We start from the raw sequence: 17,362 nt of genomic DNA, 5'->3' as shown, positions 1-17,362 counted from the left end.
TTTATTTATTTTCTATTTTTTTATTCGATATTTATTCATGTTTGTATTCTGTATTTATGTTTTTATATTTTATATCTATACATATTTTATTTTTATTTTTTATTCATCCATGCTAAGCCACCTGTCTGTGTACGATTGGGAGTGTGATTGGTCGTCTGTGTATGTCTCTGACTGGCGACCAGTCTAGGATGATGTACATTAGATAAAATATTTAGATTTTTTTTTTTTAAATCGTATTAAGCAAACTGGATCAAAAGCCCTAAACATATTTTTTTAAAATAGATATAAAACTATTGATTTCAGCTCTTTTATGAGTAAGGCAAACATTTTATAATTATTTTTCATTTAAAAAAGAAACAAAATTTGTTAATTATGTTCAATATTAAATTGAAAAACAAATATATTTTTAAATATTTATTTTTCGATGTTACAAAATGCTTTTTAGCTAAAACAGAGAAAAAAATTGATTAAAAAAATTGCAATTAGGGGAAAAAAAATGAATAAATGAATTATTATTTTGTTTAAAATAGGGAGTTAATTCTAAAAGGCTGTATATGGTCCACTAGCTTTTTCTTTCAATGTGCCATTACACATTATTTACAGTATTGTTGTGTTTAAATGCCCCCCAAAAAAACAGTTTTTTGCCGTGCTTACAGGTTGAAGCGGGACGGAGGTACCCGGGGATTTCTTACTCATGTTTACAAATGAAATTTAAGAATGACAACGTATAGTAACATCAAGTCAATCGAATCAGGCATCCTTTCACGAGTAAATTGGACAAGTTGACTGACCTCTGACACACAGCAGCGACATTTTGGGGGGTCTTCCACACTCTTTCCTTCAATCACTTGTTGCATTCATGCCCTGCCCGCAGGTTCGAGTCCCACTTTTCAGCCTGGAGTAGAAATAAAAGTAGAAAAATGGACATTATTCCCCTCTTCTTGTTGTCGCTACTCCGGGACCGAGAGGCTGTGTGACGAGTTGTCCCGAGTTCTGAGTGTGTGTGTGTGTGTGTCAGTCAAACGCGCACACGCAAACGATTAAAAGGGAGGATCAAATCCGACGAGCTGGGCGGCTCCTGTGCTGCGTTCAAGGGTTACGTGTACAGCCCGTCATTTGCAATGTCTACCTCTCTCTTGGGCTTTGGAGTCAATTGTTGTTGTTTATTTTTGGAAATATGTCATTTAAGTTGTTGGGTGGATGGTAAATTGTCGTTTTGGGGATATTTTGCGAGAATTTGGATGATAAAAGGTTATTTATATGGTCGGGAATTGAGGGATAACAAAATTTGTGGTTGATTTTGAGGGGATATAAAACAAAATGATTAATCGCGGTTGAAATTAACTGAATTGGAAGAAGGAAAACCTTTCAAACTACACTTATAAAATTATAATTATGCACTGAACTTGTTTAAATTGTTATTTTTTATACATCAAAAATTTTACAGTGTTTAAATATTAGTTTAATGGTCATATAGTCAACATATCATTTATGTCATCACTGCTAGTGGTTTTACTGTAATTTTGCGCCCTCTTGTGGCAAAAATTGACCAGGCCTGATATGTATTATAAACACATTGCATATTTTCAGACAAAATACTTCTTTTAAAATGTCAATTATCAAAAGAACCATGACCACAAAGCATATTTAACAAAATGACACAACAAATACTAATACACAAAACATAATTTTCCCATTAAAGGACATTGAATATTATAATAACGCTTTCCAACTGATGAACAACAATACAACTATAATAACGCGTCAACGAGTATCTGTCAATCATGATGCGGGTTAGGTAAAAGAAACATCCCGTTTTGGCGCATGCGCAGTGCACCAAGCCGACAAGAAGCATCTTCGTCGACGTCGTCGTCGTCCTGCGGACAGTGACCCCCCCATCCCAGACGACCCCCAACGACCACTACCAAGGTGAGTGCCTTTTAATGTTTTTAAGAAGCAAAAACAAAAACGTTGTGGAGTTTCGGCGATCGGTACACTTCGGCCACGGCTCGGCTCGACTCGGTTCGGTTCGGCTCGCAGCTTCCATTCTTTCCGAGCGGACGACGCCTCCCTCTGGTCTCCCTCCCTCCCTTGGCCTCCCCCTCAAACGCCCTTTTCTCCGCATTTCCCCACGATTTCCCGACATTTGTCAAGCGAGATTTCGGTTCGTGTTTGGTAAAATGACGCAGAATTGGATTCTGTGCGGAGGTTTCTCTACCCCCCGCCCCCCTCATCGCATTGACACAAAGGGACTTTTGTATCAGCATGGCGAATTATTTGACATTTAAATGTTTTGATGCATTGTCAAGAGGTGTTTAGACGTCAAATCGGTTTCTGATTGGTTACTCTATGATTTGCACGACTCGCTAAATGACGCACTCGGCATTGGGACCCCATTTGATTACATATTGATCCCGAAATGACCGAAACAAACCGCTATCAGGCTACACGAAAGTCGTGAAAACTACATCCACTCTTGTGTGTCAAAATAAAAGCATTGCTTATTATCGGATCAGAATTTCCTATTAGATGAGATAATTACTTTTATTTTGAAGTCCTGATAGGAAAACGCCTCCCACATGCGACCTCATTGAATCTTGTGGCCTGGCTATGTGACACAAATAGAAGATGTAGGTTGATGCTAGCTGATGGCTACTTAGACACCTGTTTACTGCTGCTTTATTGCACATGTAATAATACAAAAAACTGTAATATCAGATATAAGTTCTGCAAATATGTCACCATGGCAACTATTGATGGGGCCAGTTGTTGTTGTTAGTTGACGAGAGTGACCTATGTGACTAATTTATGTGATTGACCAGTGCTAGTTAGTGAGAATGACCAATGGTTGATGTGAGAAACTAGTGACCAGATGACTATTTATTACTAGTTGTTACTAGTGTTAGTACTTAGTATAAAAAATACATATTGTGAGCAATACCACTAGTTGTGTTAGTTGAGAAGTGACCAGTATGACTAACAAAGTAAAGAACAACAAACAAAAAAATACATAATAATAATATCAAGTCATCACAATATAAATCATTGGCAAAGTTAACAAATACCAACAACAAACAATACATAAGCAGTCAACATAATAAGCTTTAGCTAAGCTAATGTGCTAAAAGATACTAGTTATTATGCGACTATATTGCAAGTAGTGTGAAGATTTTTATTGAATTTTTACTGTCCGTGCTCCTTTAGGAACACTTCTCTTCGGGTTACGTAACATATCTGGCAACCCGCCAGGGCTGGGCGGAGGACGCGCATTCTTTCTTTTGCCGTGTGGGTGTGCGTGTGTGTATGTTATGGTCATCTTCCATGTACACTTAGCTCTGGCAACCACTTGGACCTGGCAACCAAAACATGACATTTGTAAGGTTGCCATCTAAGTCAAGACAAGTTATGAATTTGACAAACTCTTACATTTTTTTTAGTTTGTTTCTTTCAAGTTTTTTGGGTGTTAGGGACAAGTTTACCTTAGCAACCAAGATGGTTGCTTAGCACGAGTTAATGGGGAGTTATGTGCATTTCTACATAGTCAGTCTGCATTTAGTATCCGTCTTTTAGCATTTGTTAATGTGCTATGCAGACGCCAACTGGGAGTGCTAAACATGGAATCCCAGTTTGGAGTGGAGGGTGGGACGGGATAGACACTTAAGCACCCCCCACACGTCATCATCCCACTCTACTCCATTTTCCTGGAAGTGCATGTGTTGTGGTGTAAAAAGGATTGCGTTTTAGCTAAGCTAATGTGCTAATTAGTCAGTGTTAACCGTGTGGGAAGGCTGGATTATATATTTTTCTATGTATATATTTTGTGTTGGCTGGCCTTCCTTTATTTAAATCGAAGACACAAAGACTGGTAATAAAAAGATTAGATGAAATTTCCTATTGAGGTTTTAATAGGATTGCGGTTTTATCCACTTGGAGGTTATTAACGTGGTTTAAGATGGAGTCTTTCTTTAAAAGACATCTGGATCTACCCAGGTGGATTATTTTTCTGTAATTCCGAGGGATGATATTATAATAGAGGATTATCGAACGATTGTACGGATCATTTGACTTAAAAAAGGGGGATTTAGTTCTAATAAAATCAAGAGAATTCATCATTTTAAGCAAGCCTGATATGACAGATGGGAATTCACTTGTATAACGCTTAATGTGGATTGGCCGGTGGGTAACGGATGAGGCAATCTCATTGGCTGCTTTTCTACGTCCTGGAAATTCTTTAAAAAATAACGCAAACTGTCTTTCTATGTCTACAGATGTCGCACTCCACTCATGTCCGACGTTGTGATCCCGCCCTCGAATTTCTCGACCCCTCCTACCAAGTCCCCGGCGACGCCCCCGAGCTCCACCCACCCCGCCGCCATTGAATCCAATTCCAAGTCCTCGCAATCCCAGCCCTTTTTTTGAATCGCCATGGACGGCGTCTCCTCCGACAAACGTTCCGGCGAGACCCTAATCGTCCGTCACGTCCCCCTGGTACACTGCCAAGTGTCCGCCCCCCCTGGCCACGACCCATTTTGCCCCCCAGAAAACCTGGGACTGAGTCGCACCACTTCCCTCCCCGAGAGAGACATCCTCCAGACGGAGGCGCTGTTGTACAGCAGCCTGATCCAGACGGCTGCGGTTAGCGACGACTCCTCGCCGGCTTCGAGCATCTCTGACGAGCAGTTGGCGGCGGCCATGGGGCTCACCTTCCCTCGAGTCCCTAGCGGGATCCGCCCCCCTCCACGTCGCAATCCCTTCCTGATGAAGACGGAGGAAGACTACGAGGAAGACGAGCGCCCTAGCGGCTATGGCGAAAATTCTCCCTTCCGCCCTAGTGGCCTCGCCGACTCCACCCCGCCGTCGTTCCGCCTCCACGACCCGGCGGCGCCCGTCCGTCGTCACGGTAGCGCCGGCTCCGACATGTCTGTAGACTGCGCCGGGCGCGAATGGGAGGACGACGAGGACAACGACCATCCCATGGCGTGCGGGCGCAACGGCGAGACATGTTCGTCCCCCCCGCTCCGCCGCCGTTGTCGAACCCTGGGCCGGAGCATCTCGCGGGACTTCCCCGAATGCTACGGCGGTAGCGATTCGTCCTGCAACAGCTCGGACGGCGTGCTAGTGAATTTCAGCGCCATTTACAACGAAACAGACAACGATATTTCCGAAAAGCTCGCCAATCTCAACGGCCCCGCCGAGCGAGCGCTTCGCCCGGGGGAGTCGTCAGAAGGCGCCTTCTATTTGGATCTTCTCGCGTCCCCGACGGATCCGGCGTGCTATTCGCTAGCCAGAGAGCCGCCGTCGGTGGATCAGGAGCTCGACGCCAACTGCAACGCCTGCGGACCGCCGGATTGTGGGTCGGAGAGCGTCCAGGCGTCCCGCCCGGTGGGGGTGCCGGCGCAGAATTACTACAAACTGGTGACCTGTGACCTGTCGTCCCAGTCGTCGCCGAGCCCCGGGTCGTCGGAGCGAAGCAGGGGCAGCCCCCCGAGTCCAACGCGACCCAGCGAGTACTTCCTGTTCCGACAGAGGACCGAGCGGGAGGAGGACGAAGATTCGATGCCGGTAAGAACTACGAATATTAAGTTTGAATTTTCAGATTAAAGTCTGACTTTTCCATTCTTGGCCCTCTTTAATTATTATTGTTTTTTTTTTTTACAATTGGCCCTAATCCTTTTGCGTAGAAATGTGTGCTTTGTCTATTGTCACATGCTTATGAATACAAGTGCTTGCAGATTATTATAGACCATTTTATTTTTAAATGGGTGACGCTACATTCCCACATTTGTGCGACATCTGTGACTCAAAATCATGTCATAAATAGTTGTCTCGATCACATAGTTTTGACTAAACTATTGCTTATTTTCTTGCTTTGTTGTTATTAAGAAAATATATTTAAAAACTTATATAGTAATACCGCTACTTATGAATGCCTCCAGGTCTGACTTTTTCTGGATACGAAATATGCAAATGAGTACCTCGAGATACGACAAAGATTCAAGTTATGAAATCCCCCAAAAAGTTTTGAAAATATTGTCGCAGATACATTGATTCTCACTTTAGAGGCTCGCTAACCTCTACTGGGCTCTCATTGGCTGTCTCACAACAACCACTATCCATCTTTCAAGGTTCTCTCTTACATACCTGGCAACCTCGGCTAAATGCTTCCCTTATTAATGATTGCAATTCCCCTTATTAAGCGATTAAAAACTGTACAATTGCAATGTGGCAAATATTTTCACGCACACACACTTATGGCACACGTGAAAGTCTAAAATGTACTACAAAATCCTGGTAAATGATAACAAATCACGTCTCCCCAGTCTGACTTGGCCGCTAAATATGAAGACGAAGACGAAGAGGCAGCGGACGTGGTCCTACGAGGAGGCCAAGTGTACGTCAACGCGTCCCTCCCGCAACGTTCCCGCAGCTACGAACGGCAAATGGACAAGTCGCCGGGTCGCCCGGGCCCCCTGGAGCGCATGGCCAGTTGCCCCGTACGCCTCAGCGAGGAGGCGGGGCCCCCGGCCCGAGTCACCTCCTTCGCCGAGATCGCCCGGAGCAAACGTCGCCAGGTCAACTCGTCGCCTCTAAAGGTCGACGCCTTCTCCCCGACTGAGTTTTGGCCCTCGTGGGAAGAAGGCGACGGCCATGTTGTGACAGGGGAGTCTGCTGCTGAAGGTTTGACATCCACGTTTTTTTTCGCCTCCCTACCTTTTTTCTCGCATCATTCTTCAAAAAACAACAACATAGTTTTACATTTACAGACTTTATTCAAGAGTAACTTTACTACCAGAAAATATTAGTCAAATAAAAAAATACAATTAAAATAATATTGGTCGAAAAGAATGCTTAACTGCTTAACATAATGTCTGTTTTTATAAGAAATAACCAAAAAAATCATCAAAATCCGACTAAAAAACTGTTTCTTAAAGGTCCAATTCTTTCCTTATTACCCAGAAACCTTTCTTCTTGCCTTTTCTGCTTCCTTTTTCCATCCAAAATCATATTTTCCAGTTCCACTTCTTTTCTCATCTTGCTGTTCCCACTACGACACAATATCGCCCTCCTGTGGCTACCACAAACACTGCACCCAATCTCTAGCAACTGTAATTCGGCCTTTAGACTGACAAACATCTTGCGCAATGTTATGAGACGTCTCTCCCTCACACACACACACACAGACACACACATAAACACATCCCGCAATATAAACTGGTGCAACACACTGGTTTTGGGGAAGGGAGAAAAACACTAAGACCAGAATATGGAATTCTTCTGAGGTGAGCCTCGCATTTTACTGCATGTGTCCTCCGCCTTAGTGTGTAGTTGTCTGTCCCCGTAAGATGAGTCAGCAATTTGGTGGCAATTTGGCCAAGCTAAACTAAACTAATGTCCGTGTACTAGTAATACCTGGAAAGTCAGGTTACATTTTTTTTTGATTGATTACCAATGACAACCATTTCTAACGACCACTCGACTCGAACCTGCGCTTTCCTCTATCAACAACGTCAACTCGATTTCATGTGGGCCGGACTATTTTGGATATAATATTTAGATTTTTTTTCATATAAATGGATTAAAAGAACTGGATTAAAATATCTGATTATTCAGTTTTTATAGATCTAAAACAATGCTTTTATTAGCTTTTTTTAAAAATATATTTTCAGATTTTTACCAAAGTGACTAAAAAATTACAATTATTGCTTTAAAAGGAAGAAAATCAGGAAATGTAATATACATCTATACTCTTCATTTGAATTTTATCCTAAAACAGAAAGTCGGCACTCGTCATTTCGTTTCCCGGGCCACACAAAATGATGCAGCGGGCCAGATTTGGCCCCCGGGCCGCCACTTTGACACACGTCCCGTAAACAATTATTTCTGCCATTTCAGGTGGCCCCACCCACCCGGGCGTGGTGCGTTACAGCAAAGACAGACGACCCACCAGCCTCCCCATCCAGCCCTTCACCTTCCACCACCAGTTGGCCCCCATTGCCCCCCAGCTCAAGAACCTCCCCCCATTGGCCGCTCACGCAACGGGCCCCAGGCCCCGCCCGACCTCCGGCGGCACGGAGGACGAGGAAAGCCAGGACTCGGGCGAAAAGGAGCGCCCCCGGGGCCGGGGCAACGGGGAGGCGACGGGCCCCCCCAGGTCAATTCGCCCATCCCCCCTGGGGAGCCACTCCCCGGCCCGCCTTCGGGAAGGGACTTGTCCAACGTGTAGCCCGAGCCCTTCGACCCCTCGCCACCGGGGGCCGCCCGATGTCACCAGGTCAGACGGGATAAGAGGGGTGGCGCCCCCTGCCTCACCGCCCATGCAACAGGACACCCTGAGCCCCCTGGGGACCGTCGCAGAAGGGGCCAGGATGCACAATGGTAATGTGAAAATTCATCTTCTTCTTCTGGAAATATGTTCTTATATTTGTTATTATTTTTGTCGCCTGGCAGCACACCACCTTTCCCCCCAAGCCTTAAAGTGGCGAGAATACCGACGGCAGAACCCCCTGGGCGGCGAAAGGGCGCCCAGCGTATCTTCCGCGACAGATTTCCGACGACCGCTCAGACGCAACGTCTTCGATTTCCCAGCGACCAACGTCAACCAGAGCACAGGACGCCATTACGGTGCGATTATTTTGCCATTATTGTCTTTTTCTTTGAAAATATTGAAGCTAAAAGATGTTTTTTTGATGCAAATGTACGCAAGACTTACTTTTACTAGTTTTTCTGACTCCCTTTTGGGATTTTAACGTTGATTTATTGGAAATATTACCCAAAAAGTACTAAATATTTCCCAAACAATGGTGTCAGAACTACAGAAAAAAAACAATACAGTCTTATAGGCGCTTACCAAAAATAATGACAAATACAAATATACACAAGCAGTACATCAACATTAGTTTCCCCGTCAAATTCTTATGAATGAGCTCATTAGAGGAAAACACATTTCATTCCCCTTACATTTATGTTACAACTATATATAAAATCACATTGAAAAATACAATGATGAATCGAATGAAAACATATTTACAGAAAATATAGGATATGAATTTGGATTTGTTATAGTTGTATTAAGTTCATTTTGTCTTATCTGTTTTAATTGAGTTGTTTATGACATCTTAACCTAAAGCTAAAGCTAAAAACACCATTGTCTATCATGAACAAATCAGTTAAAACACATTTGTCACATTTTAACTCATTCTAAACCATATTTTAGATAACTTGGAGGGCACTTACCGTTTTTATTGGCATTTTTGTTTTTCCAGCTACTAATTTACGACGATCTAATTCCTATTTAGTGTGTGTAACTGTGTTTGTTTTTGTTATTTTGCCTGTGTTCAGTGAAACTAATGCAGCCGAGTTGCAACGATTTCCTACCCGATTACTTTTCCTTGACGGAGAGACCGCCGGACGAATTCTGCCTCTCGCCGGACGCATCCACGTCTTCGTCTTTTTCCTCTTCGGCCGTCTCGCAGTCGCACACCTGCGTGGATATGACACACAAAAGAGGTTAGCTTCAACCTAAAATTGACAGGCTTTAACCTGAGAAGATCAGCAACTCACAACAGCCTGTCAATCTCAGAAATTGACATTTGTGAGTTGCTTAATAGCTTTTTTTGTGTACAAAAAGTATGACCAACATGGGCGTGGCTATTTAACTTATGGACTATTCAGTCAATTGAGATACAAAAAAATGCTGAGTCATTTTTGAAGCTATAAAACAAAGACATTACACTTACTACAACATTCATTTTGACCAGCACATCCATTGACGCCAACAATGTACTTTTAAAAGAGCATGACATGTTAAAACAATATAAAAACCTAATTTATGGCTTATTTCCATCATGTACAGTACAACCAATACGACGTGTAAATCCCAAGCACATAATGTAGCAGCACAACGAAACATTATTAAACAAAAAGTCATACTTTGCATTCTGTATTTCGACACATATTGACCACACGAGTGTTTTGTACAAACAGATTGAGTTATTCAACATGTCAAAGTTGAGCTAATTACCTTAACTCGTCGAAAATTTTGCATTTACGATGTACCTGCGGCAAATAGTACATGCTTACGTAGCCATTAGCCACTCGCCGCTAGCGTTAGCCTCGCGCCAATCGCTAACTACCATTATATTTCCACAACACGATAGTATTACCCCCCACAACAACATTAACACTTCTATAACGACAATTGGCTTTCATGAATACTCGAGCAGAACCTCGTTTAGCAAATTAACATTTTCGAACAAAGTTTAGCATACGGGCTTAATGTATAACAAGCCTATGTTGAGATCAACATGAATATTCATTGACGAAAATTGCTCTTCAAATAAAATAAAACCCACACGTCTTTGTGCGAACAAGTAGGGAACTTGGTAATCATTGATATAGATGTGACAAACATTGTTTTATAAGTATTTTTGCATTTATACTCCGTACCGAATGCTCGCCATGTCCTCTCGTTGTTGCTCACCGGAGGAATTAAAAAATGTGACCGGGGCTTGACGGGAGTTGTGTAATGTTAACTGTTGCCACCGGAGGGCACTGTAAATCCCAAATTAATCCAACTGAATATGGACAATGAACACTGACGTCATCAAAGCTGCCAAAATAAAATGGAAGTTTTTTTTCTAATCGATTAATCATTGCGGCACAAATAAAACAAGTAACAACATAATTTCATCAAAAAATCTGCAATTCTAGCACATAAAAAATGTGCCCTAAATGTGATTTTGTCATCTTTTGGTAGGTTTGGTGAAGGCGGTCAACACAGCAGTGGATTTGATTGTGGCTCACTTCGGCACGAGTCGAGACCCTGACGTCAAAGTGAGTCCGCCACGCCCCCTTTTTTTTTACATCAGTCTCCAGACCCAAATACCAATTTCATTTTGGGTGTTGTCAGGCTAAACTAGGCAACAGCTGGGTGAGTCCCAACGTGGGTCACCTGATCCTGAAGTACTTATGTCCGGCCCTCCGCGAAGTCCTTCAAGATGGCCTAAAGGCTTACGTGCTGGACCTGATCGTTGGACAGCGCCGATGTCAGCCTTGGAGCTTGGTGGAGGCTTCCTCCCAGCTGGGTAAGTACTCCTGCCGGTCCAATCACGACGCGGAATCCATGTTTTGGTTTTGCAGGCCCGTCCACGCGAGTTCTTCACAAGCTACTGACTAAAGTCAATCAATTCTCGGAGCTGACGAGCCACAGCATGAGACTGAATTCCTTCATCTTGGGACTCCTCAAGTGAGTCTTTTTCATTTTCCCAACGGGATTTTCAGCCTCTCATTTATCCCGGGACTATTTTTTTCTTCCCCAGCATGAAGTCTTTGGAGTTCTGGTTCAGTCACCTCCTGACACATGAAGGTAAAATCATTTTTTTTGCTACAAATACGGCCTATATGTGAGAAAATACAATATATCTACCATAGTAGTAAAAACATGCCAACAAGTCATTAGCAGCTAACCAGTAGGATGTTTCTGTTGTTCCAGATATCATAAGTGCCCACTATAACCCTTGGGGACTGGTCCCACTGGCACAGGGGACCTGTCGCCAACTATTTAGCGAACTCCTTCTGTTGCTGCAACCTCTGTCGCTCCTCCCCTTCGACTTGGACCTCCTTTTCGAATATCGGCTACTGGCGACGGGACGCGAGCAGCAACGGCGGCGCCAGGAGTTGCTGCACTCGGCGGGACGTTCCGCCTCTCGGTCCACCCTGGAACTCATGAAGGGCTGGGGCGCCGCCGTCGGGGACATGGTGACCGGGAAGGGACGAGAGGGGACGCGGCATAGAACCGACACCCCCGGAAGGGAGTGCGTTCCGGAGGAGGAGAGGGGGACGGCCGTCCGGAGGGTGAAGGGAGTCGGGCGGGAAAGTGAGGACAATGTGGGTTCGGAGGAGGGTCGACAACGTCAAGACCGCCAGGCGGGGTGGTGGTACCAGCTCATGCAGTCCTCCCAGGTCTACATCGACCAATCGGCGGAAGGTTCCAAGTTCGTCAAGGCGGATAAGCGAAGGGCGTCGGCCGAGCGAAGACGGCCGCCGCCCGTCAGGGAGGGCGTGGTGGAAGGCGCCGAGTCCGGATCCTGGGAGCGCCTATCATGGATGGGAAGTCCGCCCGAGTCGGTCCTCAACCGGCAGGTGACCGAGGCTCATCCGGACCATGATGCTCGGGGTCAGGGGCCGCGTTGGGGGCGGCTCTTTGGGTCTCCGACTAAAACGGATGCGGGTGAAATAAGGTCGAAGACTTACAAGAGCAGGTACGTCCTATGCTAATACTCCTAGCGGTTAGCACAGCTATGGTGGCTTTTGTATGTCAACAAATGCAAGTTTCTTGTCCTTTTCAGGCCACCTTCGGGCTGGCTCGGTCTGGATTCGTCGGTTTTGGACTTGATGGCTCAGACCGTCGGTGGTGGAGGTGGAAAAAAGTTGGAACCCGTGACCGTCGACCCTCCTTCACCTGTGGGTAAACTTTCAACATGGTAAGAAGTTCTTCAAAAACTAGCAATATATCCCAATGGCGATATATCACAATACAATTGGAACATCTTTCAAAAACTAACAAACAAAAAGAGAAACCATTGGGTTGCTTCTAAAATCTTCAAAATGCCTACCTCATTGGTTGCGATTGACGGGACCACACGTCCAATCCCTTTTGACCTTTTCGTCCCACAGTGAAGTCCGAGCGCTGTGCCACCACATCGCCACGGAAACGGGACAACTGAGCTTCAGCAAAGGCGACATCCTACGCGTGCTGAGCAAGGCCGACGCCGATTGGCTGCTCTGCTCCGCCGGCACTTCTCGGGGCCTGGTACCCATGGTCTACGTCTCGGTCTACGAAGGCGACCATTCCGACTCTCCCGGTGATGACGCCACATCCAAATAATCCAAACCCAAAGAGACTGGCGCCCCCAAGCGGCGCCGTTAAATACCATCGTCAACGCCCGCCCTCGACCGGATCGGGCGTCCAATCCATTTTAGCAATAAAAATGGATTGCATGTCAGGGGTTACGGTTTTATCCATTTTGTATATAAACAAAACACCTGGTTGGACTTGCCAAGCACTGCCTAGCGTGGAAGTGGGAGGGGCCAGCATGTAATGAGGCTGTAAGATTAGCATTCGAGGCTGTAATATTAGCTTTTTCCATGATGGGATGCATCAAACATGTCCGCAGGAATGGAATCGGTCAAATATTTTAATCTTACCTCGTCTTTAAAGGGTTGTAGGAAGCCCGCCCCCTATTTCATATAACAATAAACATGTATTTACTGTAATATAAGTGGAGCTAGCACACGTAGCTTTAGCACGCTTCGCTAAAACTATCCTCATGTTATCTACCGACGGTGGGGCAGAGCGTTGGTTTCTCCAGAAGTGATGGAATGTTTGATTTTAGCACTTCCGTAGTTAGCATCAAAGCTAATCCATGTTAGCATTGAGTGAAATGAACTGTAAAGTTGGAACGCCACTTTATATGATTTTGGGAGATGAAGACTTGAGGGAAATATTCATTTTAGAGCCTGGAAAATATTTTAATGCTATGCTTTTCCCCCTTATGTTTAAAAAATGTTTGCTACTATTAGCCATTAGCCTGAAAATTTCAACAGTTAAACCCAACACATTTTTTTGTCTAATAACTTCCCATCATCCCCTATTTTTTGGCAAGATTGTCACAATAACAGCTCCAGATAAATGTTAGCAAGCTAGCTTCTGGAACAAAAGAAGGGAATTTTGCACTGTTTGAACACTTTACTGACATTGTTAGCTTGCTTTTTCTTGTACAGTCCAAACTATTTAATAATGCCAACGCGATTTTTAGTGTAAATATGTTGATGGCGACGTTTGTCGGGGATTGGTTAACTTGTAAATACCATCAACATCCTCTCGTGTGTATGTACGATGCTAACTGACTCATGTGGCTAACTAAAGTGCTCTTGTGACACACAATCATCTGACTGCTGTTTATTTTTGTCAATATTTTTGATTTAAACAATTAAGAGGGACAAATTGAAAGGCTCCAGCACCCCCTGCGAGCATTGTGGGGATAAGTGGTCCACAAAATGAATAAATTGATGAATATTTTTCAGGAGTTTTAGACGTAAAATCACGTTGTTTGGTTCTTGTAACCCCCCCCCCCCCCCCTCCCACATCGGTGCTTGCTTTCTTTCTTCCCACCGGCAGATGTCACTGTCGTTCTCCGGCATGTCGTCCCCGGTTGACTGGCTGCTCACTCAGTCGCCGCTGGGCTCCACTGGAGGGATGCTCTCAGACCGGCTTGGACGACGACGAGCTCCGTGCTAAGATTTGTTTCCCTCCTCTATTTGTGGATATTAGTCAAGTAAGAAAAAATGGCCACCCGCCGGCGGTGAAGCATTCCGAACGGGAGCGTCGGACCCAGGCGTCCCGTGGCGTCGGACCGAGGCGTCCCGTGGAACCCTATGGATGTACGTGGAGGCCGCCCACCCGGAGCTAACCGACGCGTCGCCGCTCTCCTCGCCTCTCAATCCGGGCCGAGTGTTTTGCCGTGACCACTACTTGGCTGGTAAGTCCCGTGGGCTAAACGGAGGCTAAATGGAGGAAGCTAAATAGCTAGCGGGCGAGTTAGCATAAACAAGCCCTGTACCGTCTCGGCTAGTTGACTTCCCACACCCATTTTCATCCTCAAGTATCTTTTCCTACGTCTTTTTATTATTTTATTTTTAACCTTAATTATTCATGTTGCGTTACGTATTGTCTTATGTTGTCCTCGGAAGGGGGTTTAAACGTGACACCTGGGGATGCTAACGGGTTCGGGTTGGGGCTAGCTAAAGGACCTCCGTGCCCCTGAAACGCCGTCTTCCGAGCACTCTCAAGCGGGGAGGTGTCTTTGGAACGTCCCGGTGCCCGAACCGTAGCTTCCCCGGAAGAGGGGCCGAGCGGCTGGAGGCCACTGACGGGACTTTGATTTATCGGAGGACCGTGAGGGGCAGATGGGGGGAGGGGTGTTACGGTTGTGGTACCGGGTGGCCTTTTTTCTTTGGTTCGAGAGTGACGTTACGAGAGGAAATGACTGGCATTTTAGTCCGCTCGAGACGGGCCTCGGTGCGGTTTTATCACGGTCGGTCGTTGCGGGATTTGAGTCTGATGGAAAATATGTGTGCGGCGCACTAATGTGTTACACACGTCCGATACGGTTCTTGTTGACATGAGTACTGTGATGGAAATGAAGGAGATGGTACCTGGGGGGGATGCTGGTGGTTTTTAGGGACTTGGACCAAAAATGAGAAGACATTTTTTCCATAAAAAAATGATGTGGTGGCATTTTTTAAATCCCAAAAATCCACATGGAAATAATGTTTACCTCATTGACACCATGATAATGCTTAAATATTCTTGTGATTAAAGTAGGGTAAATGACTTGAAAATGTTTTGAGCAAAAAAAAAATGAGTCATTAAAAAAATTAAAGACATACATTTAAGATTAAATTAAGTTGATATGTTTGACATTTGAACTGACAACTTGACCTTTGACATCATTTAGGCACTGTACTAGCTAAAATTGCTATGTCGGAGCATTAAACCAACTTTGTATTCACGTACTTGTTATGTAAGATGTAAACAAAAAGCTAAGTGGTAACAATCAAATTCCAGTCTCATTTTTTTATCTTCTTTCAAAATGATAACTAACAACAGAAGCTTTGAAGTTAGCCGCTCCGTTTCACAACATAGCGAGAATTGTTCCAAAATAAAGCATAATATTATAATTGAACCGGCCAAGATCTATATTACAAACATATCTAATGTCTAACGATACTATCTTGATAATATCAGGTGTTACAGTTGACAGACATTTTTTTAACTCACAATAAAATTACAATATAAAGATACATTTTGCCAATTTCCATTTTCCGACCATACTTTTTAAGCTGTTAAACTTCCTTTCAATGGTAATTGTTGTTTTTTTACACCCAGATTTATTTGAATTCCACATGCTAGCACTAAACGCTAGCTTAGCAGACCAAACATCATCACCTGAAAACCTCGTTAAGTTGGGAATCGACAATATTTTAGCTTTGTTTTGGAATCAGTGGAGATTTGAGCTCCAATCTCTACAAAAGACACCCTCAGGTCCTTTCTAACTGGTTTCTCCAGAACTCCCTGTTTTTGGGGGAAGAAGTATTTATTCATTATTACAATAAACCGTGTTGCCCGAAGCTAGCTAGTTTCGCCAACGAGTAGCAAGGATGATTGGAGCTCATTTGCTCACCGGATTTTGAAGGGTTAGTTTGGTTTGGTTTGGACTTTGAGGTCAGGGACATCAGGGACTTGGCTGGGGCTTGTCTGCCATTTAAAAGGGCGTTCCGCGAGAAATCTGCGTGGCGTGTCTTTGAGGCAAACGCGTTAAACAAAGAGCAAGGCTTCAACTGAAGAAGTAACAGGATCTTTTTACTTGCTCCAGGCCTCCTCTGGAATCACACTTTGGGTTGGATTCAACATTTAAAAAAAAAAAAAAAACTTTCCTAGTATTGTATTCGCCCAACACTTCAAAAAAAAAAGAAGATATAATAAAACATGCTCTATATATGTCTCATTTTTCTGAGATTATACTTCAAGATGATTTTATAATGGTTGTTTTCCTACTGCAAAACAGAAAATAACCAACAAATAGCAAATGTTATTTTGCTGACATCTACTGGTGAAAAAGAGTATAGCAATAACAAGTCTTATGCACATATAAGCCGTACCCTTGATTCAGTCATCATTTTTTTAGTTACAAATACGGTTTATATGGAAAAAATGAAGTTTACTAAAAACACATTTTAAGGTCTGGCCCTTTAAGAAAAAAAAAACACCTGAACATGCTTATTTATTTACTTAAGACCTATTTATTTATGTCCAAAAATGTCTTTTTCTGTATCTGTATTCTCTTGCTACTGCAACAGTCAATATCCCAAATACGGGATGAATAATTTAATCTAAAAACCCATTTTTTTTTTCAATTTTAGCACCCAATCCCTACCTCCCAAAATGACGCCATCGGTCCAGTTTCCGCTCAGCTGATCCGGCCGGCGCCGTCCCTCCAATTGACAATCAAAGACAAGAGCGCTTTGTCAAAAAGTCTGCTTTAATAAGTCCTTTCCCCCCTGTTTTTCTACCTAAATGGTTCATTCCTTTGGGCAATGCATTGGCCACATGCCTCAATTCCGTTCTTATTCCAAAGCCTCGTGCGGCCCTCCGGTGTCAGGGGGGGATCAGCTGCACCAGTCCCAACAGGATCCAAACACACACACACCCAAACACACACACACACACACACACAGACGCGCGGTGGCATAGTGGGCCGAGCGACTGGCAAACAAAGCCACTGGCAGTGCCATGCTTCTC

General features: G+C 44.2%; 1 protein-coding gene across 1 annotated transcript; it reads left to right on the top strand.

Moving 5' to 3' along the window:
* Positions 1–1,831: 1,831 nt before the first annotated feature.
* Positions 1,832–13,945, top strand: rusc2 (RUN and SH3 domain containing 2). Its single transcript, XM_077715970.1, has 13 exons — positions 1,832–1,929; positions 4,269–5,562; positions 6,321–6,678; positions 7,894–8,376; positions 8,449–8,622; positions 9,340–9,507; positions 10,757–10,833; positions 10,910–11,084; positions 11,140–11,245; positions 11,319–11,365; positions 11,492–12,260; positions 12,348–12,482; positions 12,676–13,945. Exons 2-13 carry the CDS (start codon positions 4,426–4,428, stop codon positions 12,884–12,886), a joined length of 3,840 nt encoding a protein of 1,279 aa, XP_077572096.1. The 5' UTR covers positions 1,832–1,929; positions 4,269–4,425; the 3' UTR covers positions 12,887–13,945.
* The last annotated feature ends 3,417 nt before the right edge of the window (positions 13,946–17,362 follow it).

This window comes from Stigmatopora nigra, chromosome 4 (assembly GCF_051989575.1).
Source record: "Stigmatopora nigra isolate UIUO_SnigA chromosome 4, RoL_Snig_1.1, whole genome shotgun sequence".
Lineage (NCBI taxonomy): Eukaryota > Metazoa > Chordata > Actinopteri > Syngnathiformes > Syngnathidae > Stigmatopora > Stigmatopora nigra.
The sequence above is the reverse complement of the archived record's forward strand: the minus strand, read 5'-3'. Positions and strand labels throughout refer to the sequence as shown.